Source organism: Dipodomys merriami, unplaced genomic scaffold (assembly GCF_024711535.1).
Source record: "Dipodomys merriami isolate MVZ:Mamm:240054 unplaced genomic scaffold, mDipMer1.0.p SCAF_33, whole genome shotgun sequence".
Taxonomy (NCBI): domain Eukaryota; kingdom Metazoa; phylum Chordata; class Mammalia; order Rodentia; family Heteromyidae; genus Dipodomys; species Dipodomys merriami.
The window spans coordinates 4683160-4707457 of NW_027204826.1; the positions used below are offsets into that span (position 1 = coordinate 4683160).

A 24298-nucleotide genomic window follows, 5' to 3' on the forward strand; every position below is an offset into this window, starting at 1 on the left:
AGGTGGCCCAGTGGTAGAGTGCTTGCCTTGCATGCATGAGGCCCTGGGTTCGATTCCTCAGCACCACATAAACAAAAAGCCGGAAGTGGCGCTGTGGCTCAAGTGGTAGAGCGCTAGCCTTGAGCTGAAGAGCTGAGGGACAGCACCCAGGCCCAGAGTTCAGGCCCCACAACCGGACCCAAAAAAAAAAAAAAAATTATTGTAAAAGTGCTGTACAGAGGGGTTACAGTTACATAAGTAAGGCAGAGTTCCATTCTTTTTTTTTTTTAATTTTATTTTGTTGTAAAAGTGCTGTACAAAGGGCTTACAGTTACATAAGTAAGGTAGAGTTCCATCCTTTCTTTCTTTCTTTCTTTCTTTTTTTTTTTTTGTTAGTCAGGCTTGAATTTTTGGCCCTGGGGGCTGTCCTTGAGCTCTTCAGCTCAAGGCTATCCCTCTACTACTTGAGTCACAGTCCTACTTCTGGTTTTCTGCTGGTTAATTGGAGATAAGAGTCTCACGGACTTTCCTTTTCCTGCCTGGTCTGGCTTTGAACTGAGATCCTTAGATTTGAGCCTCCTGACTAGCTAGGGTTACAAGCGAGAGCCACCAGCATCTGGCATGAGTATATTTCTTTTATTTTTTCTTGGGGTCCGGTCGTGGGGCCTGAACTCTGGGCCTGGGCGTTGTCCCTCAGCTCTTCAGCTCAAGGCTAGCGCTCTACCACTTGAGCCACAGCGCCACTTCTGGCTTTTTTCTTTTTGCTTATGTGGTGCTGAGGAATCGAACCCAGGGCCTCAGGCATGCAAGGCAAGCGCTCTACCACTGAGCCACCTTCCCAGCCCCATGGCATGAGTATATTTCTTCTACTCATTGTTTCCCACTCGTTTAGATTTCTTCCACTATCCCTTCCCCCCTCCCCTCCATGGCTGTTGACATACTATTGTTAAAATTCCTTTTTTTTTTTTTAAAATGATGCTAAGGACCTCTCAGAACGTTATACTTGCTAGGCCAGTGCTCTTCCACTGAGCTAAGTCTTCACTCCCTAATAATAACCAAAATATTACCACAGAGAGATAATAGGCCTTCATATTTCAACATTTGCTATAGAAGTGTGGTAATTAAGATAGTTGCAGAGATGACAGGTAGACAAATGGAACAGATTTCAGAATACACTGATAGCTGTAGGGGATTGGCCACATGGCAAAGGTGCCATTAAAAATCAGAGGGGAGAGAATAGACAGTAAATGAGTGGATGGTTCTCAGGACTATGGGGCTAGCTAGTATTCCAGTAGTTTTGTTTTTGTAAGTAATGTGGCATTTTTTTGTTCTAGTGTTCAGTATTCTTTCTTTGCTCGCTATTCTTAACATTTTATCTATAATAGGATGTGCAGTGGTGCTTTCCTTATTATATCTTTTGGGGTTTTAAGTGCTTTATGTGTGTGATACCCATTTATTTCCCTCGAGTTGAGCAAGTTTTTCCCTGCACTTGAATTGAATAGGTTTTCTGTGCCTTTAGTCTACATTAGAAAATAATGCATAGTATGATTTGTAAATGTTTTGCTTTTTTGTGTTTTAGTTCTTTTGCGAAGAAAATGTTTTGCACAATCTTGAACTTGTACTATCCATGCTGATGGGACAGGATCCAATATGAATGTAAGTGATGGAGGAAGACGACGCTTTGAGGATAATGAACACACATTACGAATCTATCCTGGGACAATTTCAGAAGGGACAATTTATTGTCCAGTTCCTGCCAGAAAAAACTCCACTGCTGCTGAGGTGATCGACTCTCTCATAAACAAGCTTCAGCTAGATAAAAGCAAATGTTACGTTTTAGCAGAGGTGAAGGAATTTGGTGGAGAAGAATGGATACTCAACCCTACAGACTGTCCAGTTCAGCGAATGATGCTGTGGCCTCGAATGGCTCTGGAAAATCGCTTAAGTGGAGATGACTACCGCTTTCTTCTGAGAGAGAAAAACCTTGATGGGTCAATCCATTATGGTAGCCTTCAGTCATGGTTACGGGTGACGGAAGAACGCCGCAGGATGATGGAAAGGGGATTTCTTCCACAGCCTCAACAGAAAGACTTTGATGATTTATGTAGTTTACCTGATTTGAATGAGAAAACTCTCTTAGAAAACCTACGAAGTCGCTTTAAGCATGAAAAAATTTATACCTATGTTGGCAGTATTCTAATAGTTATTAACCCATTCAAATTTCTTCCTATTTATAACCCCAAATATGTCAAAATGTATGATAACCACCAATTGGGAAAACTTGAGCCCCACATATATGCTGTGGCAGATGTAGCTTATCATGCTATGCTTCAGCGCAAAAAGAATCAGTGCATTGTAATTTCAGGAGAGAGTGGTTCTGGGAAGACTCAAAGCACAAATTTTCTTATTCACCACCTTACTGCCCTTAGTCAGAAAGGATTTGCCAGTGGAGTAGAGCAGATTATTCTTGGAGCTGGACCAGTACTTGAGGTAAGTAGAAACAGTTTTATTATTCTTAAACATATCTTTTGTCTTTTGTCTGTTGTGGGACTTGAACTCGGCCTGGGTGCTGTCCCTGTGCTCTTAAGCTCAAGGTGAGTGCTCTACCACTTGAGCCACAGCACCACTTTCAGTTTTCTTGTGGTTTATTGAAGATAGGAGTCTTACCCGGGCTGGCTTTGAACTGTGACCTCAGATCTCAGCCTCCTGAGTAGCTAGGATTACAAGTGTGAGCCACTGGCGCTGAGTTTAAACATATCTTAAGTTATTGTTTCATGTGAAAAGGTGAAATAAAAGTATACTAAAATTCTATAGAAGTTTAGACACTTTTAGTTACCATGGGAAACTGGACATTGGCAAAGTAGAAAAAGCAATGTTTTGTATTTTTTTTTTTTTTTTTTGTGGTCAGTCCTGGGGCTTGGACTCTGGGCCTGGGCACTGTCCCTGTGCTCTTCAACTCAAGGTGAGTGCTCTACCACTTGAGCCACAGCACCACTTCCAGTTTTTTAGTGGTTTATTGGAGATAAGGGTCTTTCCTGCCCGGGCTGGTTTTGAACCATGATCCTCAGATCTCAGCCTCCTGAGGAACTAGGATTACAAGCTGGCCACTAGAGCCTGGCCTGTTTATTATTTTTTAAAGTTACTACACAAAAATTAGATAAACCGGGTGCCCCAGTGGCTCACGCCTGTAATCCAAGCTACTCAGGAGGCTGAGGTCTGAGGATCACAGTTCAAGGCCAGCCCGGGCAAGAAAGGCTGTGAAACTCTTTATCTCCAATAAACTACCAGAAGACTGAAAGTGGTGCTGTGGCTAAAGCAGTAGAACACTTAACTTGAGCTGAAGAGCTGAAGGACAGTGCTCAGGCCCAGAGTTCAAGTCCATGACTGACAACCCTCCCCTCCAAAAAAAACAACAAAAAACCATTGCTTTGTGTCATTAGTGATATAGGAAGAGACTGGACAGGATCAGTTGTTCCCTTAGAAGGTAGTAAGCAACGCAGTAGTAGTCCTGGCAATAATTGGGTTGTGGAACTAGATTGGGGAAAGTATTGCTGCTGATATACATTAATTTTTGTTGGTCATGGGGCTTGAACTCTGGGCCCAGGTTCTGTCCCTGAGCTCTTCAGCTCAAGACTAGCACTCTACCACTTTAGCCATAGGGCCACTTCCTGTTTTCTGAGTGGTTTATTGGAGATAAGAATCTCACAGACTTTACTGCCTGAGCTGGCTTTTGAACTGTGATCCTCAAATCTCAGCCTCCTGAGAAGCTATAAACGTGAGTCACCGGCACCTGGCTTCCTGCTGATATATTTTTATTTCTGTGGCCTTAACCTGTGCACCTGAACTGACATTCTTAGTTTGTATTGTAAAGTAAGAGAGGTTATTGATGTGGTTTTTTTTTTTTTTTTTTTTTTTGGTGCCATTCCTGGGACTTGAACTCAAGGGTTTGGGTGCTGTCCTTAAACTTTTGTGCTCAAGGTGCGCTTCTGACTTTGTGTGTGTGTGTGTGTTTAATTGGAGAGAAGAGTCTCAGAGACTTCCTGCCCATGCTTGCTTGCTTTGAACTCTGACCCTCACCTCAGCCTTCTAAGTAGTTAGGATTGCAGGTGTGAGCTGCTGGTGTCTGACAAACTGACTGAACATATTTAAGGTGTACATTATGATAAATTTTGATATGTGTCTACAACATGAAACAACTTCCACAGTCTAAATAATAAGCATCATAGTCATAATCCTAAAAGTTTCTGCTTATTTTTCTGTTATCTCTACCTTACAGCTTCACACATATACAAGAAACCACTTAAGTGCTTTCTGTCATTGCAGATTTTTTTTATCTTTACAGTTTTATATAAATTGAATCATATAGTGTATACTCTTTTGTGTTTGGTTTTTCTTATTTTGACATTGTCAATAATTGTTACATTTGTCAATAATTGACTATTGCTCAGGGTGTATTATTTTATTGTGTACCAGTTTCTTTACTCATTCTCTAATGGATGTGTGGACTTATTTTCAGTTTTTGACTATACACATAAATTGTCTACTAGTCTTGAGGTAGACACATGCTTTCAGTAAATTACTGATGTGTTTACTCTCATAGAATAGGTATATATGGAACTGTTTATCTTTTCACAAGTGATAATTATCTAAATGTTTTAATATTCTGGGTAGCTAGGATTACAGACACAAGCCACTGGTGCCTGGCCAATTTTTTAAAATTTATCTGTGTATATGTGTATTTATTTTTGTGCCAATACCAAGATTTGAACTCAGGACCTCATACCCATCTCTTGGCTTTTCACTCACAGTAGCACTCTAGTAGTGACTGGAATAGAAATGTAGGGTTAGGGCATCCGTTAAGTTTATCTTTGAATATTTGTCAGTCCATGTATGTGCCTTCTGCACAGTGCAGTTTAGCATACACATGCTTCACATTTAGGAGATGTTGAGTAAATGGCTTGTTTAGGTTTCTGTAGTTAAGACAGATGTATGTCATTCTCATGATATCATGAATAGGAAAAAACCACAGTAATTGTTTCTTTTTTTTTTTTTTGTCTTCAAATATATTGTGAATATTAAGCCAGTGGCTTTTTTGCTTGCAAGCTAGAACTTACTAGCAAATGTATCCATTTAAAATGTAAAGCATCTTCACAATAGAAAAAAATTAAAAAAGAAATGTACTTATTTAGTACCTGACTTATGTAACTGTAACCTCTCTGTACATCACCTTTACAATAAAAAAATTATAAATAAAAGAGGATGTAGGCTGGGAAGGTGGCTCAGTGGTAGAGTGCTTGCCTTGCATGCTCAAGGCCCTGGGTTTGATTCCTCAGCACCACATAAGCAAAAAGAAAAAAGCCGGAAGTGGCGCTGTGGCTCAAGTGGTAGAGCACTAGCCTTGAGCTGAAGAGCTGAGGGACAGCACCCAGGCCCAGAGTTCAGGCCCCACGACCAGACCCAAAAAAAAAAAAAAAAAAAAAGAGGATGTAATGAAAGATTAAAAAAAATGTATAGCTGAACTAGATGCCATTGGCTCGTACCTTCAACCCTAGTTACTCAGGTGGCTGAGATCTGAGGATCACAGTTTGAGGCTAGCCTGGGCAGGAAAGTCTGTGAGACTCTTTATCTCCAAATAATCACCAGAAAATTAGAAGTGGTACTGTGGCTCAAAGTGGTAGGACACTATCCTTGAAGAGCTTGGGGACAGCTCCCAGGCCTTTCAAGTCCCACAACTGACTGATCACCTCCCCCCAATAAATAAATAAAAGAAAATATAATTAAATTCATGAAAATATTCTGCTGGTTCTAGTATGATTTGAAAGAGAAATCTGAACATTAATAAACATTAAGTTTAAATTATTTTATTTTATTATTTTATTGAATAGTAAAGTAAAATCTTGATCTTTTAGCAACTAATTGCTTTCATTTATTTTATCTGAACTATGAATATAAATCTAAACATAGTAGCAATTCCCTTTCTTTTGTCTCTAGCATTTTGACTCTTAGAACTGACCTAAGCATTGCTTAAATTCATTAAAAAAATTGATGTTTATTTTGTCAGGCCTTTGGAAATGCAAAGACAGCTCATAATAACAATTCAAGTCGTTTTGGCAAGTTTATTCAAGTCAATTACCAGGAAACAGGCACAGTGCTTGGGTAAGTTCTGATACTAAGTAGCAGTAGACTTAGAACATATTTTTATTTTTGTTATTTCCCTTTTGTAAGTTATGAGCTGTAATATTGATGTCTTCATTATGATTTTTTTCCTCTCACTGTTTTTGTAGAGGGAGAGATTGAAATCTCAGAAAAGTAACTCTCATATGCTCTCAACTTAGATTTATTGTTGTTAACAATTGCTGTCATTTCTATATATTACATCATACATTTGTTTTTTTGAATTGTTTTCAAGTAGGTTGGATATATAACTTGACACTCTTAATAGTACTATATTTCCTAAAGCAATAACATCTCCATATTACTGTTGTTAAAATCAAGAACTTTCATTTTGTTAAAATATTCTTATGTAGTCTATAAGTCTCCTTATTGTGTCAGCAACATTATCTATAGCTTTAAAAAAAAACTAAAGACTTTAAGAGAAATTTTAGATTCATAGCAAAAATAAATGGGAAGTCACCCAAATATTTCTTACTTTTTCATCCACCACAATTTTTTCTATCATAACCATCTTGCATACTTTTTATAGAATTTATGGTCCAATATTGATAGTGTTGTTAATTCTGAAGTTGGTAGTTGGTACCAGTATCACTTTGTGTTGTACATTGTGTATGTTTTGACAGATGTGTAGGACCATGTATATCACCATACAGAATGGTTTCCTGGTCCTAAAAAGCCTTGCTGCTCTGCTTATTCAACAATTCCTGCCTTGATAGCACCCAATCTTTTTATTGTTTCTATAGTTTTGCCTTTTCTAGTATATGATTGGAATCATTCAATATGGAATCTTTCCATACAGGATTCTTTAACCTAACACTGTATACTTAAGGTTCTTTTCTATCTCCCTATGGCTTGATTGCTTTTCACTAATGTTAAAATTACTGTTGTTTTAGAGATAATTGCACCCATGGTTGTTCCTTATTTCTGGTTGAGTTTAAGTATTTTACTATTTTTTTAGGTTTTGGTCGGTTGTGGGGCTTGAACTCTGGGCCTGGGCACTGTCCCTCAACCCTTCAGCTCAAGGCGAGCACTCTGTCACTTGAGCCACAGTGCCACTTCTGGTTTTCTGGTGGTTCATTGGAGATAAGAGTCTCACGAACTTTTCCCTCCCGGGCTGGCTTTGAACTGTGATACTCAGATCGCAGCCTCCTGCATAGCTAGGATTACAGGCATGAGCCACCAGCGCCCGGCTCTTTACTATTTTTTAATAAGTAATTTTTTTTGCATTATGTCTTCTGATTGTATATTATTTGTATATATGCATGCTGTTGATCTTTTTTTCTCTCTCTCTTTTTGGTTGTATTGTGGTTTGAATGTAGGGCCATATACTTGCTAGGCAGCTCTGCCACTGGAGCCAAGGCTCCAGCCTTTTTGCTTTAGTTATTTTTCAGATAAGGTCTTGTGTTTTTGTTCAGGGCCAAGCTGAACCTCAATCCTTCTGCCTATGGTTCCTTTGATGCTGGGGGCACTGGAGTGCCCCATTGAGATAGGGTCGTGTGTGTGTGTGTGTGTGTGTGTGTGTGTGTGTGTGTGTGTGTGTGTGTGTGTGTGTGTGTGTGTGTGTGTGTGTGTGTGTCAGTTCTGGGGCTTGAACTCAGGTCCTGGGCACTGTCTCAGAGCTTCTTTTGTTCAAGGTTAGCATTCTACCACTTGAGCCACAGCACCACTTCCGGGCTTTTTCTGATTCTGTGGTACTGAGAAATCCAACCCAGGGCTTCATGCATGCTAGGCAAGCACTGTACCACTAAGCCACATTCCCACTCCTGAGATAGGTTCTTAATAGTACTTTGTGTGTGGTAGGCTTGAAATATGATCCACACAATCTCTGTAGTTGGGATTTCAGGCATAAGCCACTATACCCAGCTGAACAGTAATGTTTTTAGTAATCTCATATATAGTTAACTTTCTGTTTTATTATTTTTACTATTATCTTTCTCTCTTTTAAAAATAATTTTTTTTTTGGTTGGTAGTGGGGCTTGAACTCAAGATGTAGGCGCTGTCTGTGAGCTCTTGCTGAATGCTTGTGCTCTACCACTTTAAGCCACAGTGTCACTTTTGGTTTTCTGGTGGTTAATTGGAGATAAGAGTCTCACAGATTTTCTTGCCCTAGCTGGCTTTGACTCAAGATCCTCATATCTCAATCTCTTGAGTAGCTAGGATTATAGGTGTGATCCACCAGTATCCCCCTCCCCCAGCTTGTTTTTCTTTTTCTAAGTATATAGTAGCTATAAGAAGCATTTCTTTATTTTTATTTTCTGCCTTGCTTGATTGACTTTCAATACTGTCAGTCAACTTTCTATTATTGTAACAAACTTTCTAGGGTAGTAACTTCAGAAGTAGAAAGATTTTTTTTTTCCCCTAAAAGGAGGCTCCTCTGTCTCCAGAATAGCTGGCATAACATTTGTGAGCCATCAGTGTCTAGTGGGAGAGTGTTCTTTATATTTCTGTGCCATCTAAATAAATAAGACTGTTCTATATTAAACTTTATTGTTTATATCAACTAATTTTATTTTTCTTCCAGTGCCTATGTTGAAAAATATCTGCTGGAGAAGTCCAGACTTGTTTATCAAGAGCATAATGAACGGTACTTATTTTTATTTGTCTAAAAAATAAAGTTAACTTGAGTTTCTTACAGATTGACTGTGACCCTTAATTCACTTTTTCATCCCGCAGTTTTTCAGAGCTGTTAAGGGGTTGTTTTTTATTGGGTAGTAAAACTGGCTTTTCTAAGTTCTAAGCAAACTATGAGATCAAGAATACCATTTCTGGGGCTGGGAAGGTGACTCAGTGGTAGAGCACTTGCCTTGCATGCATGAGGCCCTGGGTCCAATTCCTCAGCACCACATAAGCTGAAAAAGCCGGAAGTGGTGCTGTGGCTTAAGTGGTAGAGCACTAGCTTTGAGCTGAAGAGCTGAGGGACAGCCCCTAGGCCCAGAGTTCAGGCCCAGGACCAGGAAAAAAAAAAGAAAAAGAACACCATTTCTAGCCAGGCACCTGTTGGTTCACACCTGTAATCCTATCTACTCAGGCAGCTGAGATCTTAGGATGTGGTTTGAAGCCAGCCTGGGCAGAAAAGTCCCTATGAGACTCTTATCTCCAATTAACCACTCAAAAACTGAAGTGGCACTGTGGCTCAAGTGGTAGAGTGCTACCCTTAATCACAAAGAGGCTCAAGGATAGTACTCAGGCCCTGAGTTCAATCCCTACAACTGACAACAACAACAACAACAAAAACCCCCACCATTTCTCAAGCGCTATCTTATTATTTGTGAACAATGTTTTCTTGGGCCTTTATAGTATTTGCGGTATTCAGTGTTTGAGAGATAATAAATGTGATAGTCTTCAGATGAAGAAACCTGATATCAAGGGGTAAGTTATTTGCTTGCTTCATCAGTGAAATACAAAGTAGAGCCAAAGTTGAAGTCAAGCAGACCTACATGTAAATCTTGAATATTTCTTGGGGTCTCACTCATCTATCTGTTTCTTAGGTATTTCCTTCAATCTTTTTTTTTTTTTTTGCGGGGGGGGGGGGAGGGAAATGGTCCGGTCGTGAGGCCTGAACTCTGGGCCTGGGTGCTGTCCCTCAGCTCTTCAGCTCAAGACTAGCACTCTACCACTTGAGCCACAGCGCCACTTCTGGCTTTTTTCTTTTTGCTTATGTAGTGCTGAGGAATTGAATCTAGGGCCTCAGGCATGCAAGGCAAGCACTCTACAACTGAGCCACCTTCCCAGCCCCCCTTCAATCTTATAGATAGAAAAGTACCCTAGAGTTCTTTAGAAGATAACATGAAATTAACATTTATAAGATGATATTCATGATTTTCATATAATAAAAATCTTAGTAATTACTGGCTAACAATATCTTCTCCCTTTCATCTTCATCCTTCCTCCTTCCTCCTCCCTCTCTTTATCATGTGTTGTGTGCGCGAGTGTGTGTGTGTGTGTGTGTCTGTCTGTCTGTGTGTCTGTCTGTCTGTCTGTCCCTGTCCCCCGTGTTCTACCTATGCTTCCTATGTAGCTCTAATTACCACTTCTATCTTGTTGGCTGAAATTAAGTAGATTGGGCTTCCATTGAGTCACTATTTTCCTGATCTCTGTCTCCTAATCTGTACCTGGGATTACTGTCAGGTAATCCATGCCTGATATTTACGCACCTCCTCCTTTTTCTTGGTGGTACTGAGGGTTACAGTTTGAACCATGCTGCCAGCCTGACCTACCTCTTTTCAAATAATTAATTGTGGTTTTCATTACTTCTCCTATTCCCTATTTATTTTCCCTAATACTTATTATTTCCTTCCTTCTGCTTGCTTTAGGTTTCTTTCTGTTGGTCATGGGGCTTGCACTCAGTGCCTGGTGCTGTCCTGACCTCTTTTACTCCAGGCTAGTGTTCACCACTTAGAGCTACAGTGCTAGTTCTGGTTTTCTGTTGGTTCATTGGAGATAAGAGTCTCAGTTTGGACTTTCCTGACCAAGTTGGCTTTGAAAGGTGATCCTTAGATCTCAACTTTCTGAATAGCTGGTATTACAGGTGTGGTCCACTGGCACCTGACTCCCTTTCTAGTTTCTTATGGTAGATGCTTAGGTTATAGATAGAGCTTTCTTTTGAAATATTTGTTTGCAGTTACAAAGTCTTTCAAATACTGCTTCAGCTGTGCCCCTGTTTTGTATCTCTGTATTTGTATAGATTCAACCAATCTCATATCAAAAATATTTGGGGGAAGGGAGTGGAGGGTGTAGCTGAGGAAGTGGGAGGGAAGGGATGGTAGGGGAAAAACAAAGGAGGAGACAACAATGCTGGATAAGAAATGTACTCATTACCTTGCTCATGTGACTGTAACCCCTTTGTACAATATTTTTACAATAAAAAAATATGTTTTGGGGAAAATATGCTGAGCATATATAGTTTTTTCTGATCATTGTTACCTAAATAATACAGTAACAACTATTATTATCACATATATATATGTATATATGTGTGTATATATATATATAAGCAAAGGTAGTGCTTTTTTTTTTTGGCTCATTAAATGCCCTACCATAAGTCATGCTCACTATAAAGCTATACTGTTTTTTTCCCCAATAGGAACTATCATGTATTCTATTACCTCCTGGCAGGAGCAAGTGAAGAAGAGAGATTAGCATTCCATCTTAAACAGCCTGAGGAATATCATTATCTCAACCAGGTGAGATTTCTTGAAAAGCATTTCAAAATGTAGGGCATAAATTTTGGTTCTTGAAAAAGGTATTTTTTTCTAGTGTGTGCATAATTATAGTAATGGATATCAACTTGTATTTTTCTACATGAAATCTAATAATTTAATGTATTTTTCAAATTATAGATTATCACCTTCATTTAAGTATTAAAAGAATAGCTACATATATTCTTTTTTGTTGTTGTTGTTGGTCATGGGGCTTGAACTCTAGGCCTGAACGCTGTCCCTCAGCTCTTCAGCTCAAGGCTAGTGCTCTACCACTTAAGCCACAGCACCACTTCCGGTTTTCTGGTAGTTTATTGGAGATAAGAATCTCACGGATTTTCCTGCCTGGGCTGGCTTTGAACTGCGATCCTCAGATCTCAGCCTCCTGAGTAGTTAGGATGACAGGTGTGAGCCACTGGTGCCTGGCCGTATATTCTTGTATTTTGTGAAATTCTTTTTTAATTTTTCTTTGGTGGGTCATAGGGCTGAACTCAGGGCCTGGGCACTGCCTCTGTGTTTTTTGGCTCAACCCTATCACTCTGTCCCTTTGAGCTGCAGCTTTACTTCCTGTGAAATTCTTTAAGAAAGTAATAACCCATTTACTGGTACTTCCATATCAGAAAGTGGTATGTTTATTCCAGAGTGATTTTCCTGTTAAATGTTGCTAATACTAAAGTTTGTCCTTTGTAAGAGATGGCTGGAAACCTGATTTGCATGTTTTGTAGTGTAATGCATGTCTTTGCATGATACTATGATACTTATAGTCTGTGCATAATTTAATAAACCTTCCCCTAAACCTTCAATATGAAATTCCTTAATGGCAAATGATTAGAGAATATGATTCTTTCCTTGAAACTCAAAACTCAGTCCTAAGTCTCCAAAACAGTGATTCTCAAGTTTTCATAATCTTGAATTCTCTAATTTTATTCTTCAGATTAACAAAATTTTAAAATTAATGAATCATTAAAATAATAGATTGCCTTATTTTTTTGTGTCTATGGAAAAAAGATCGTTTAAAGCTATGGCAAAAGTCCTTATGAAGATTTTGTTGGGTTTTTTTATTTTTTTTATTTTGACAGTTGTGGGGCCTGAACTCTGGGTACTGTCCCTCAGCTCTTCAGCTCAAGGCTAGTGCTCTACCACTGAGCCACAGCACCACTTCCGGCTTATTATGAAGATTTTGTAATTAATTGACATTTTGAGGATATGTCCAGTAATTAGTACTTATTTAGGATGATGAAACTAACACCTTGCACCTTTTCCCTGGATATCTGATATCTTAAATTTTTTTTTTTTTTTTTTGGGTCCTGTCGTGGGGCCTGAACTCTGGGCCTGGGCGCTGTCCCTCAGCTCTTCAGCTCAAGGCTAGCGCTCTACTACTTGAGCCACAGCGCCATTTCCGGCTTTTTTCTTTTTGCTTATGTGGTGCTGAGGAATCGAACCCAGGGCCTCATGCATGCAAGGCAAGTGCTCTACCACTGAGCCACCTTCCCAGCCCCTGATATCTTAATTTTTAAAGTTGATATTAATTTAAACTGTTTTATCTTTTATTAATATATCAAGAACTTAAAAGTTACTTAATACATTACTTTCTGACTTAATATTAGTCACTTTTCCTGGATAGAACTAAGTAGATTTAAAAAAAAAAATGACTAATTCAGTTCTGGGTGATTCAGTATTTTCTTTTCTTTTCTTTTTTTTTTTTTTTTGTAGATCATGGGGCTTAAACTCTAGGCCTGAATGCTGTCCCTCAGCTCTTAAGCTCAAGGCTAGTGCTCTACCACTTAAGCCACAGCACCACTTCCGGTTTTCTGGTGGTTTATTGGAGATAAGAGTTTCTGGGACTTTCCTGCCCAGGCTGGCTTTGAACTTCGATCCTCAGATCTCAGCCTCCTGAGTAGCTAGGATTACAGGTGTGAGCCACTGCCACCTGGCTTCAATATTTTCTTTTTAACAAAACATTATTCACCTGTTAATGAGATGAAAATTGTTAGTAAGAGGTAAAATCCAGAGTTGGCTTGTCTTCTTGGATCTGCTTGTCATCAGTGGCCATGACATACTCTTGTCATAATGCCAGTGTTAGTAGTATATAGAACTAAATAGTTAATATAAATATCAGATTCACTGGACAATGACATGTTTTTGTTGAACTGAAAACTACAATCTCCCAGAATCTGAATGGTTACTAAGTTCTTATTGTTTTTTGCTGCTATGCAAAATAACTCCTTTTTGGATAACTGCAGTGCTGCCTGCACACTGCATCTAATAGAGAAATACAGTCACAGTTACCTGCCTAGTAACTTCTCCCTCACTAATCTGCCTTACTTTCAGATAACAAAGAAACCCCTCAGACAGAGCTGGGATGATTATTGCTATGACTCTGAGCCGGTCAGTACCAGTACCTAAATATTCTGTGTTACTCTACAAGGGCCTTCACATTGCTCATTTGCATCTATCTGTAATTTAGTCAGAATGAAGATCACTGCACATACCAGGATAGGAGATATATAAGAGTTTCATTTCTTCAGATGATTGATTTCTATGTAGATAGTTTGTTGATTAAAATCTAGATTACTGTTCTGAATGGCTTTTCTAAATGGCTCCTGTTTAGTCTACCTTAGCATTTATTTTCACAAATTGTAATTTGATTCCATTCCTGATAATTCAGCATTGATATGGATCAGTAGGCACTAAAGTTTTTTCCCTTCAGATGATTTTAATTTTTTTTTTTTTTTTTTGTGGGTGGTGGGGCTTGAACTCTGCACTTGGGTGCTGTCCCTGCACCCTTCAGCTCAAGGTGAGCACTCTACTGCTTGAGCTACAGCGCCACTTCGGGTTTTCTAGTAGTTTATTGGAGATAAGAGTCTCACGGACTTTCCTGCCTGGGCTGGCTTTGAACTGAGATCCTCAGATCTCAGCCTCCTGAATAGCTAGGATTATAGGCATGAGCCACCAGAGCCTGGCCTGATGAATTTATTTTTGCAGTGCTAGGTATTGAACCCAGGGATTTGAATGTGGTAGGCAAGCACTCCACCAGTGAGCTACATCCCCCTCCTGAGATTTATTTTTTAAATTATATTTTAGTAATTTTATCACCCAGATATTATACATATTAATTATTATTAAAGAACGATGTCAGCTGAGCGCTGGTGGCTTCTGCCTGTAATCCTAGCTACTCAGGAGGCTAAAGTCTGAGGATCATAGTTCAAAGCCAGCCTGGGCTGAAAAGTTCCTATGAGACTCGTGTCTCATAGGAAAACTGGAAGTGGTGCTGTGGCCTCAAAGTGGTAGAGTGAAAGAGCTCAGGGAAGTACTCAGACCTAAAGTTCAAACCCCATGACAAACCAAAAACAACCCCACTACATCTTCCCAATTTCATGTTTTAATAGTCTGTTTACATAGTAAGTGCATGCATATTTTTAAATTGTTTTTTAATAGCAAGAGAAGTAATAGCTTTAATAAAATGTCCCAAAATTACTGAAAAATCCTATAAACAAGATTATTTTACATTTCAAATGGAGTGATTAAAGGGTATATGTAATATAAATTTAGCTTTATTTTATTTTTTGTCGGTTATAGGGCTTGAGCTCAGAGCCTGGGTGTTGTCTCAGCTCTTCTGCTCAAGAATAGTGCTCTGCTACTTTGAGCCATAGAGCCACTTCTGGTTTTCTTGTGGTAACTGGAGATAACAGTCTCACAGACTTTACTGCCTAGCTGGCTTTAAACAGTGATCTTCAGAGCTCAGCCTCCTGAGATGCTGGGTTTACAGGCGTGAGCTACCAGTGCCTAGCTACTTCAGTATTTTATATAAGTGTAACCATGAAAAGAGCACAAGGATCTTTTTCTTCCATTTACAGCTAAGTCAGATTAAAAGGCTGGAAACATATTTAGAAATATACTTACTTACCTATATTAACTAACAATTTATTAAATATTCTTCCTGGAAGCATAACGTGTTAGTCCTTGCTTTAAATACTCATAACTTTAATCTTGCTGCATGTGATTATAAACCCCACTAACTGCAGAATTATTTTGTTCAGTTGTAATACCATTTCACAATAAACCGAGAAAGTTGGATTTAGATTTTTGATGAGTTTTAATAGAAAACATTTAAATTTTGCAAATCTTTCCTTTTTTTTTGTTGGTTATGGGGCTTAAACTCTAGGCCTGGGCACTGTCCTTGAGTTCCTCTGCTCAAGGCCACAGTTCCTTGAGCCACAGTGCCACTTTAGTGGAGGTAAGAGTCTCAGGACTTTTTCCTGCCTGGGCTGGCTTTGAACTGCGGTCCTCAGATTCAGCCTCCTTAGTAGCTAGGATTACAGGCATGAGCCACCGGCACCTGGCTTCTTTCTGTCTTTTATTACTACACCAAGTAGGTCATGCCTCTTGGGAAGCAGGCAACTCATACTGCAAATATGAGCTGGTTCCTTTTTCAGAGCTTGCAGTGTAACTGAGTTGATTTGCTTTTGTTTAATTTAATACTTAAGAATTTGGACTCTGAGCAGGTTTGTAGGTGTGGCTCAGGTAATAGAGTGCCAGCCAGTGAACAAAAGTGTCAGATACCAAGTTCGAGTCTTAGTATCAGACAGGAAAAAAAAAAAATAGAATTTGGGCCCTGAAAGCCAGGTGCTGGTTGTTCATGCCTATAGTTACTCAGGAGGCTGAGCTCTGAGGATCTCTGAAGTCAGCCTAGACAGGAAAGTCTGTGAAAACTCTTATTTCTAATTAAGTACCAAAAGAACCAGAAGTAGAGCTATAGCTCAGGTGATAGAGTGCTGGCCTTGGGTAAAAAAGCTCAGGGACAGCACCCAGGACCAGAATTCAAACCCCAAGACTGACACATAAATTTTTTTAAAATCTTAGGTTAATTGTCCAAAGTGAGAGGTTTCGTTGTGATATTTCTATATATACATAAGAGTATACTTGGATCTTATTTACTCCTTCCATTACTCTCTCATCTCCCCTTACCCAACTCTCTTCTTAACGCTTACAATTTTCTAGAAAGGAATTTCATTGTGTCCTTGTCACATATACATAAAAAATACATATGTATTTTTCCTACTGCATTGACATATCTGTAGCAAGTCTTAAGATTGTTTCCACAACATTTATGATCAGAATATTAGATGCATGTGTTCTCAGGGGAAATTTTTTTGTAGTAAATTAAAAATTTTAGACTGTACATGTATACCTCTTCATTAAGCAAATAAAAATATTGTTAATGACATTCTAAAACAAGGTGTAATTTTAAACTTTTATGTTTAGCTGTACTTGTTGACTCAGAGTGCTTAAAACAGGTTTTTTTTGGTACATGGTAAATATTTGATAAGTAGTTTTTTTTTTTGTTTGTTTTGTGCCCACCCTGGTGCTTGAACTCAGCAGCTTGGACACTGTCCCTGAGCTTTTTTGCCCAAGGCTAGTGTTCTGCTACTTACGCCACAGGTCCACTTCTGGCTTTTTTGGTGCTTAATTGTTGTCTTGTGATCCTCACATTTCAGTTTTCTGAGTAGCTAGAATTACAGGTGTTAGCTGCTGGCTTCTGGTGATAAATACTTTTTTGGAAAGTAAGTAACTACTTTATTTCTCAAGAAGGATTTTAAAAAAAAATTTTATTGTAGAGGTGGGGTACAGAGGGGCTACAGTTATATCAGTCAGGTCATGAGTACATTTCTTTTTGAGTACATTTCTTTTCCCTCATTTTCTCCTATTTCTCCCCCTACTTCCCTACCCACCCACCCCCTGCCCCCCAAGTTGTAAAGTTCACTGTCCCTGATCTTCTTCTGCTCAAGACTGGCACTCTACCACTTGAGCCACAGTGCCACTTCTGGCTTTTTCTGCTTATGTGACACTGAGGAATTGAACCCAGGGCTTCATGCATGCTAGGCTAGCACTCTACCACTGAGTCATCTTCCCAGCCCTCATGAAGGATTTTTATACAGTTCTAATATTTATGTGTTATTCAGGAACTTGATGAATATGTATTTTCTTCAGTAATTCTTCACATAGTCTTGGTACTGAGTTGGTGCTTATGCTCTACAATGAATAAGACAGGTAGTAGTCTTGTGTTTACTAAATAATTGACCTATTTCCTAGAAATTAGGCAGTCAAAAAGTTAACAAAAGTATGTGGTTTTTGATAGTAAGTATAAAGTATGGAGTGTGAGAATATATGGTAAATGGATTTAAAGATTTATTGTCATAATGTTACTCTTTGTCTGTTTGAAGAAATGAAATCCGGGGGTTACACTAAGAAAGTTCTGTTTTATTTTTTATTTCTTTGTTGACCATGGGGCTTGAACTTGGGGCCTGGGTGCGAGCCCTTTTTACTCAAAGCTAGAGCTCTACCACCTTGAGCCACAGTGCCACTTCCAGTTTTCTGGTGGTCAATTGGAGATAAGAGTCTCATGTACTTTCCTACTTAGGCTCGCTTTGAACTGTGGTTGTCACATCTCAGCCTTCAGAGTAGCTAGAGTTACAGGCATGAGCCACCAGTGCCCAGCTTGACAGTACTGTTTTAAATATGGTTGTCTGTGTTTTTACTAACTCAATGACTTGTGTATTTGAGGACTTCTTGTCTTGATTTCCATGTTACTATTTGATTAGGAAGTATTTCTATATGGAAACAGCTAATAATGTAAGTTGCTTTACTTAAATAAAACTAGGATCTACTTTTTACCAGTATTTCTGCCTTTTAGAATTTTTTTTTAATGTCCCCACAATTTACTGAAGTGCTTTGCATTTGGTTAGTTACTTGTTCACTATTTGATGAATAAAAAACATTTGCTTGTGGAATTATATTGTTAATGCTTCAAATCTCCAAAATTATCCTAAAATACTTAAAATGAAACTTGGTATCTGCATGTTTTATTAGTACTGCTAGATTCTTAAGTTACTTATGAGATCCTGGTGTTGGTGATTCTTGTGTTAGAGAAAACAAAAGGTATTTTGGTAGGTATACTTGGTTCACATACCTGTAATATGATGTCTCTTGAGTCTGATTCTGTCTAAATATACTACTACCACATTTATTTGGCATTTATACTTTCATCTACTTATCTTAAAAATATGAATAGCCCATATTTAAACATTTTTAATATTTATTTTTCTTAAGTACAAAGGGGTTTCAATTCTAGAGGTCACGTTTTGTGTCTTGATTAATGTCAGCCCTTCTATCTCACATTACTTTCTAACAGGCAATCTTGATTTTCTCACTTTTTATCTTAAGCAGGATTGCTTTACAGTGGAGGGGGAAGATTTGCGGCATGACTTTGAACGCTTACAGTTGGCCATGGAAATGGTAGGATTTCTTCCCAAGACGAGAAGACAGTGAGTTTATTATATTATTTTATCTCTAGTAGGATTCCTTATCTGTTTCAACCCTCAGCAATCTTAAGTGTTGTTTTGAGGTTTCTTTTTTGTTGTAGTTGGTAGTGGGGCTTGAACTCAGGGTCAGGGCACACTATCCCTGAGCTCTTTTGCACAAGGCTAGCGTTCTACCACTTGGAGCCATAATGCCACTTCCGGTTTTGGAGGGGTTAATTGTAGATAAGAGTCTCATGAGGAGTTTTCTGCCCTGGCTGGGGAACATGATCCTCAGATTTCAGCCTGAATAGCTAGTATTACAGGTGGGAGCCCTGGGAGCCACCTGCCTCTGGCTTGAGTTTTTTGGTCATCAGTTCTTGAAAGTCTGATGAAACCTGGAAATCTTTTTGTATATCCACAAATATTTACATCTATGACTTGGAATTCATGATGTCCCCGAAGCCTAACCATGGACATTCCTTTAAACACTGTGACTTTACACCACTAATTTTATAGGTCTTCATTTTTTTGTATCACTGATCTCTTAAATTATATCAAGGCCTAGGCATATATTCCCTTTGAATATTTAACATATGTGTGTACTGTTGTGTTAAAAAAAATTCTTTACTGTAGCTGGGCTCTGGTGGCTCATACCTGTCACGCTAACCACTAAGGAGGCTGAAATCTGAGGATCTGGGTTCAAAGCCAGCCTAGGCAGAAAAGTCTAACAGTCTTCCTCTTCAGTTAACCAGGCTGAGCTAGGGGTGTGGCTCAAGAGGTAAGAAGCTCAAGGCCTCTAGTTCAAACGTCAGTACTGGCAAAAATAAAGTATTTATGAAAGTAAAAGCAAAATTCAAATGTAAAAAGTTCATGATAAAAGTAGTAAATTAGGGCTGGGAAGATGGCTCAGGGGTAGAGCACTTGCCTTGCATGCTTGAGGCCCTGGGTCCAATTCCTCAGCACCACATAAGCTAAAAGAAAAAAGCCGAAAATGGCTCTGTGGCTCAAGTGGTAGAGCGCTAGCTTTGAGCTGAAGAGCTGAAGGACAGTGCCCAGGCCCAGAGTACAGGCCCCACAACCGGACCCAAAATAAAAAATTTAAAAAAAGTAGTAAATTATATTTAAAGTAAACCACACTAAGATTAAAGATACAATCTTGAATCTCAGAGAATGAATTTTTTCTTCTTTCTTTCTTTCTTTCTATCTTTCTTTCATCTTCTTTCTTTCTTTCTTTCTTCTCTCTTTCTCTCTTTCTCTCTTTCTCATCTTCTTTCTCTCTTTCTCTTCTCTTCTCATCTCTCCCTTTTCTCCCTTTCTACCCCTTTCTCCCTTTCCTCCCTTTCTCCATTTCTCCCTTCTCTCTTTCTCTCTTTCTTTCTTTCTTTCTTTCTTTCTTTCTTTCTTTCTTTCTTTCTTTCTTTCTTTCTTTCTTTCTTTCTTTCTTCTTTTCTTTCTTGTTGTTGTTGTTGTTGCTTGTGGGGCTTGAATTTGGCCTGAGTGCTGTCCCTGAGCCCTTCAGCTCAAGCTGAGCACTGTATCACTTGAGCCCACAGTGTCACTGCAAGTTTTCTGGTGGTTAATTGGCGATAAGAGTCTCATAGACTTTCCTGACCAGGCTGATTTTGAACCACAATCCTCAGACACAGCTTCCTAAGTAGCTAGGATTATAGGCCTGAGCCACTGGTGCCCAGCTGAGAAAAAAATTATTCTTTTTTTTTTTTTTTTGTCGGTCGTGGGGCTTGAACTCTTGGCTTGGGTACTGTCCCTGTGTTCTTCAGCTCAAGGCTAGCTCTCTACCACTTGAACCACAGCGTCACTTCTGGTTTTCTGGTGGTTAATTGGAGATAAAAGTCTTCACGGATTTTGCTGCCCAGCTTGGCTTTGAACTGTAATCCTCAGATCTCAGCCTCCGGTGTAGCTAGGATTATAGGTATGAGCCACCAGCTCCTGGCAAGAAAATAATTCTTTAGAAATAGTTTTTCTTTTTGAGGGAGAATAGAGTCTTGCTAGCTAGGTTTTTGCTAGCTAGAATTTTGGAATGAAGTGCATGGTGTCACTTGTGCTTTTGTTTCCACAGGATTTTCTCTCTCCTCTCAGCAATACTACATCTGGGTGATATCTGCTATAAAAAGAGGACATACCGTGATGACTCCATCGATATCTGCAACCCTCAAGTGTTGCCTATTGTCTCGGAATTATTAGAAGTGAGTGATTACATTTTGTTGTAATTTTAAATACTGGTTAACTTTTTTTTTTTTTTGGGTCCAGTTGTGGGGCCTGAACTCTGGGCCTGGGTGCTGTCCCTCAGCTCTTCAGCTCAAGGCTAGCACTCTACTACTTGAGCCACTGCGCCACTTCTGGCTATTTTCTTTTTGCTTAATGTGGTACTGGGGAATCGAACCCAGGGCCTCAGGCATGCAAGGCAAGTGCTCTACCACTGAGCCACCTTCCCAGCCCAACTTCTTATTTTTTTATTATGTTAAATATTTTAGTTGGTTAATAACTTTTTAAAATAATGATTTTATTACCTTTTTGGGGCAGTTCTGGGGTTTGAATTCAGGGCCCTCCTGTTCAGTAAGCAGGTGAGTTTCCACAGAGCCATACCTCCAGCACCTCTCCTTCCTGCTCTTGCTTCTTGCCTTGTTCAGGTTATAGACCTGGGCTTCCCATTGTAGCTGTTTATCTCTTGTCTATTTTGGGCTTCCTGTTATAGTTGGTTCAGGTTATTAAGTTCATGTTATTGTGCTCAGCTCCTGGTTGAGAAGCAAGGATGTTCCTTCCAAATAACTAGGATTACAGATGTAGCTACATGTTCCTGGCTGTATACCTCCCTCCTCTCCCTTCCTCCTCCCCTGAATGTGTGCTTGCTAAGCAGTTGCTTTATCACATATCCAACCTTTTTTTGGATTGGCTGTTTTTACAGGGGGGTCTTACTTTATGCCCCAGTTGTCTTGGACTATGACCTCCAACTTGTGTTTCTCCACAATGCTAAGATTGACAGGCACAGAGCCTCTGTTCCATTGTTTTTTTTTTTTTTTTCTGCAATTGGAACAAAAAGTTAACACTTGCACCATTGTGCCTAAACCATTGGTTCAGATAGAGACTTATATTATGCCCAGACTGTTTTTTTTTGTTGTTGTTGTTGGTCGTGGGGCTTGAACTCTGGGCCTGGGCACTGTCCCTCAGCTCTTCAGCTCAAGGCATGTGCTCTACTGCTTGAGCCACAGCGCCACTTTTGGTTTTCTAGTGGTTTATTGGAAATAAGAGTCTCACAGACTTTCCTGTCTGGGCTGGCTTTGAACCACGATCCTCAGATCTCAGCCTCCTGAGGATTACAGGTGTGAGCCACCGGCACCTGGCCCCAGACTGTTTTTGAACATGTTCTCTAATTCTCTGCCTCCCAAGTGGCTAGGATTAAAAGATTGATTAGCCATGCCTGAATATTCTTTTTTTAAAATAGTGTTTCCAAACAATGAAATTTTTCTTGACATTTGTCTGTCTTTATTATAGACTGTGGGTAGGACTTTTAGAAGTTTTATGATTTCTCATCTGCTTCTACTTTGCTTCATGATCCATCATGCCTCAATTTGTTTTCACTTTAGATTGTGTAATATTTTGAGGCTATGCTAATTTTTCTCTTTTCTATTTGAGATATCATCTTATACTAAAATTTAGGGTTGATTATTTTATTTGAAGTATCCTAACAGGTGAGATCAGGGTCTTTTCTATTTTTTCTTCTGGAGTGGTTTGTCATGCTTTCCCATCTTTTCCAAAATTATCTCTCTCCATCAGAGAGAATGTTGTTTCCTTTATGTACTTTCATCTGGCAGATTATGGAATTATGTGTCTCTCTTTTTTTGAAATGTTAATATTTTATTAGATTCAGTGAACAGTATATCACATTACTTGAAAAATAGGTAAATGAAAAAAAATTGAGATGCTTGGTATTCTTACTATAGATGGTCTATAATTGTATATATTATTCTGCATTACATTTTTCACCTTTGTGTATGTTTTTCCACTACAAGACATCTCCATTTGTTCTATTATTTATTTTTTCTAAACTTTCAATTTAATAACGTTTTCTTCTTTTTCTTAGTTTGTGCAATTTTTTCACCTCATTGTACTATGATTATAGTATATTAAGATACAAATAAGAAAATTTGGTGTTGTTGGTACAGAGTATGATTTTTTAAAAAAAATGCATGAATGCACCAACAATAATGTTAAACAATGAAATAACTCATTTGAGGGTATAATATAAATTTTTCCTTAAAAAGTTAAATTATTATGAAAACTATGTAAATCAGCATGATATTGTCAGAAAAATGAGTGCTAAGATGGAAATAATTTATAAAATAACATCACTAATATAATACACTAATAAGAAACTACTCCATTGTTCCCCCATCTTCCCTTGTAAAGAATTTGCTCTTTGTAATAACCATCAGGTGGGTCCCTTCCCTGGTAACCAGTGGACTATTTGATGTCCCCAGAATTTGGGCCATCTCCTGGCAGCCTTTGCCTTGTCTAGCCTACAGTTAATCCTTCCCATGACCCATTATAACAAGTCCGAGAGAATGCCACCCAGCTGCCATGTCTCAAAGTATATGCAAGAGGACAGGAGCCCACTTCTCTAGGTGGTGGCTGCCAGGTCTGTAGATAGTAATTATCTCAAACTCATAATTTGCATTAGTGTGGAGAAGAAGGGGAAGGAGGGTTAGTTGCCCAAGCCTGCAAGCTCTTGGTGGTGTTGGATATTGGACAGCAGTGGCACCATCTGCTTTTTTGTGGGGTTGTCCAAGGGTCAAGGCACCTAGCCCTTCTTTGGGCAGGCTCCACATCTTCAAGTTGCACTTCTTCAAAACCTTGCTGCTGGGCATGGGAAAGTGGCTCAGTGGTAGAGTGCTTGCCTTGCATGCATTAGGCCCTGGGTTCGATTCCTCAGCACCACATAAGCAAAAAGAAAAAAGCCGGAAGTGGCGCTGTGGCTCAAGTGGTAGAGCGCTAACCTTGAGCTGAAGAGCTGAGGGACAGTGCCCAGGCCCAGAGTTCAGGCCCCACGACTGGACCCAAAAAATAAAAATAAAAAAAATAAAAAAACAAAACCTTGCTGCTCCATCTTTATGGGGCCCGACAGGTCTGAGGGTGGCCTCAGCAGTAGGGATCTGGGTGGCTGCCAGGATCTTGTCCTGACTGCAAGGTACAATCACAATTCTTGGATCTCCTTTTTCCTTTTCTGCTTGGACAGTTGACACACTGGTCTTTTTCCTGATACAGCTCATCAGGACTGCCATCTATTCTTGTGTCTTTTTTGTTTTTGTTTTTGTTTTTTGTGCGTTTTTTTTTGATTTTTTTTAATTTTATTTTTTTTTTGTGTGTGTTTATGTGGTACCAAGGAATTGAACCCATGCCTTTGCCATCTATTCTTTATAGAATATGATGTACTCTTCAGTGGTGGTCATGTATTCTGACAGCTGGCTGCATCCAAATGTAGAGTTTAGCCATTTGATTCTGGTAGCTCACCTTGTCAGGCCGGTTGTGATTTTCAGAGTCTTTTGGCCACCTGTGTGAGTTGCTTTCTGCCCCCAGACATGCCATGGTTCCAGCTCTTGGGGAAGAGGGCCTGGTGCTCCACTTTTATCT

The 24298-nt window shown here is 39.2% G+C and overlaps 1 protein-coding gene across 9 annotated transcripts in view; it reads left to right on the forward strand.

Moving 5' to 3' along the window:
* The window catches only part of Myo9a (myosin IXA), a 143968-nt gene that overhangs the window by 21424 nt on the left and 98246 nt on the right, over window positions 1-24298 (forward strand). For 7 of the 9 annotated variants that reach the window (XM_070042965.1, XM_070042966.1, XM_070042971.1 and 4 more), the window contains exons 2-8: window positions 1559-2469; window positions 6041-6135; window positions 8675-8737; window positions 11237-11336; window positions 13683-13739; window positions 18579-18676; window positions 20730-20856. In XM_070042965.1, the coding sequence (XP_069899066.1) occupies window positions 1630-2469; window positions 6041-6135; window positions 8675-8737; window positions 11237-11336; window positions 13683-13739; window positions 18579-18676; window positions 20730-20856 (1380 nt within the window). In that variant the 5' untranslated portion in view covers window positions 1559-1629. Of the gene's footprint in view, window positions 1-1558; window positions 2470-6040; window positions 6136-8674; window positions 8738-11236; window positions 11337-13682; window positions 13740-18575; window positions 18677-20729; window positions 20857-24298 lie in introns of all 9 variants that reach the window. The other 2 variants (XM_070042969.1, XM_070042970.1) reach the window with 2 other exon arrangements.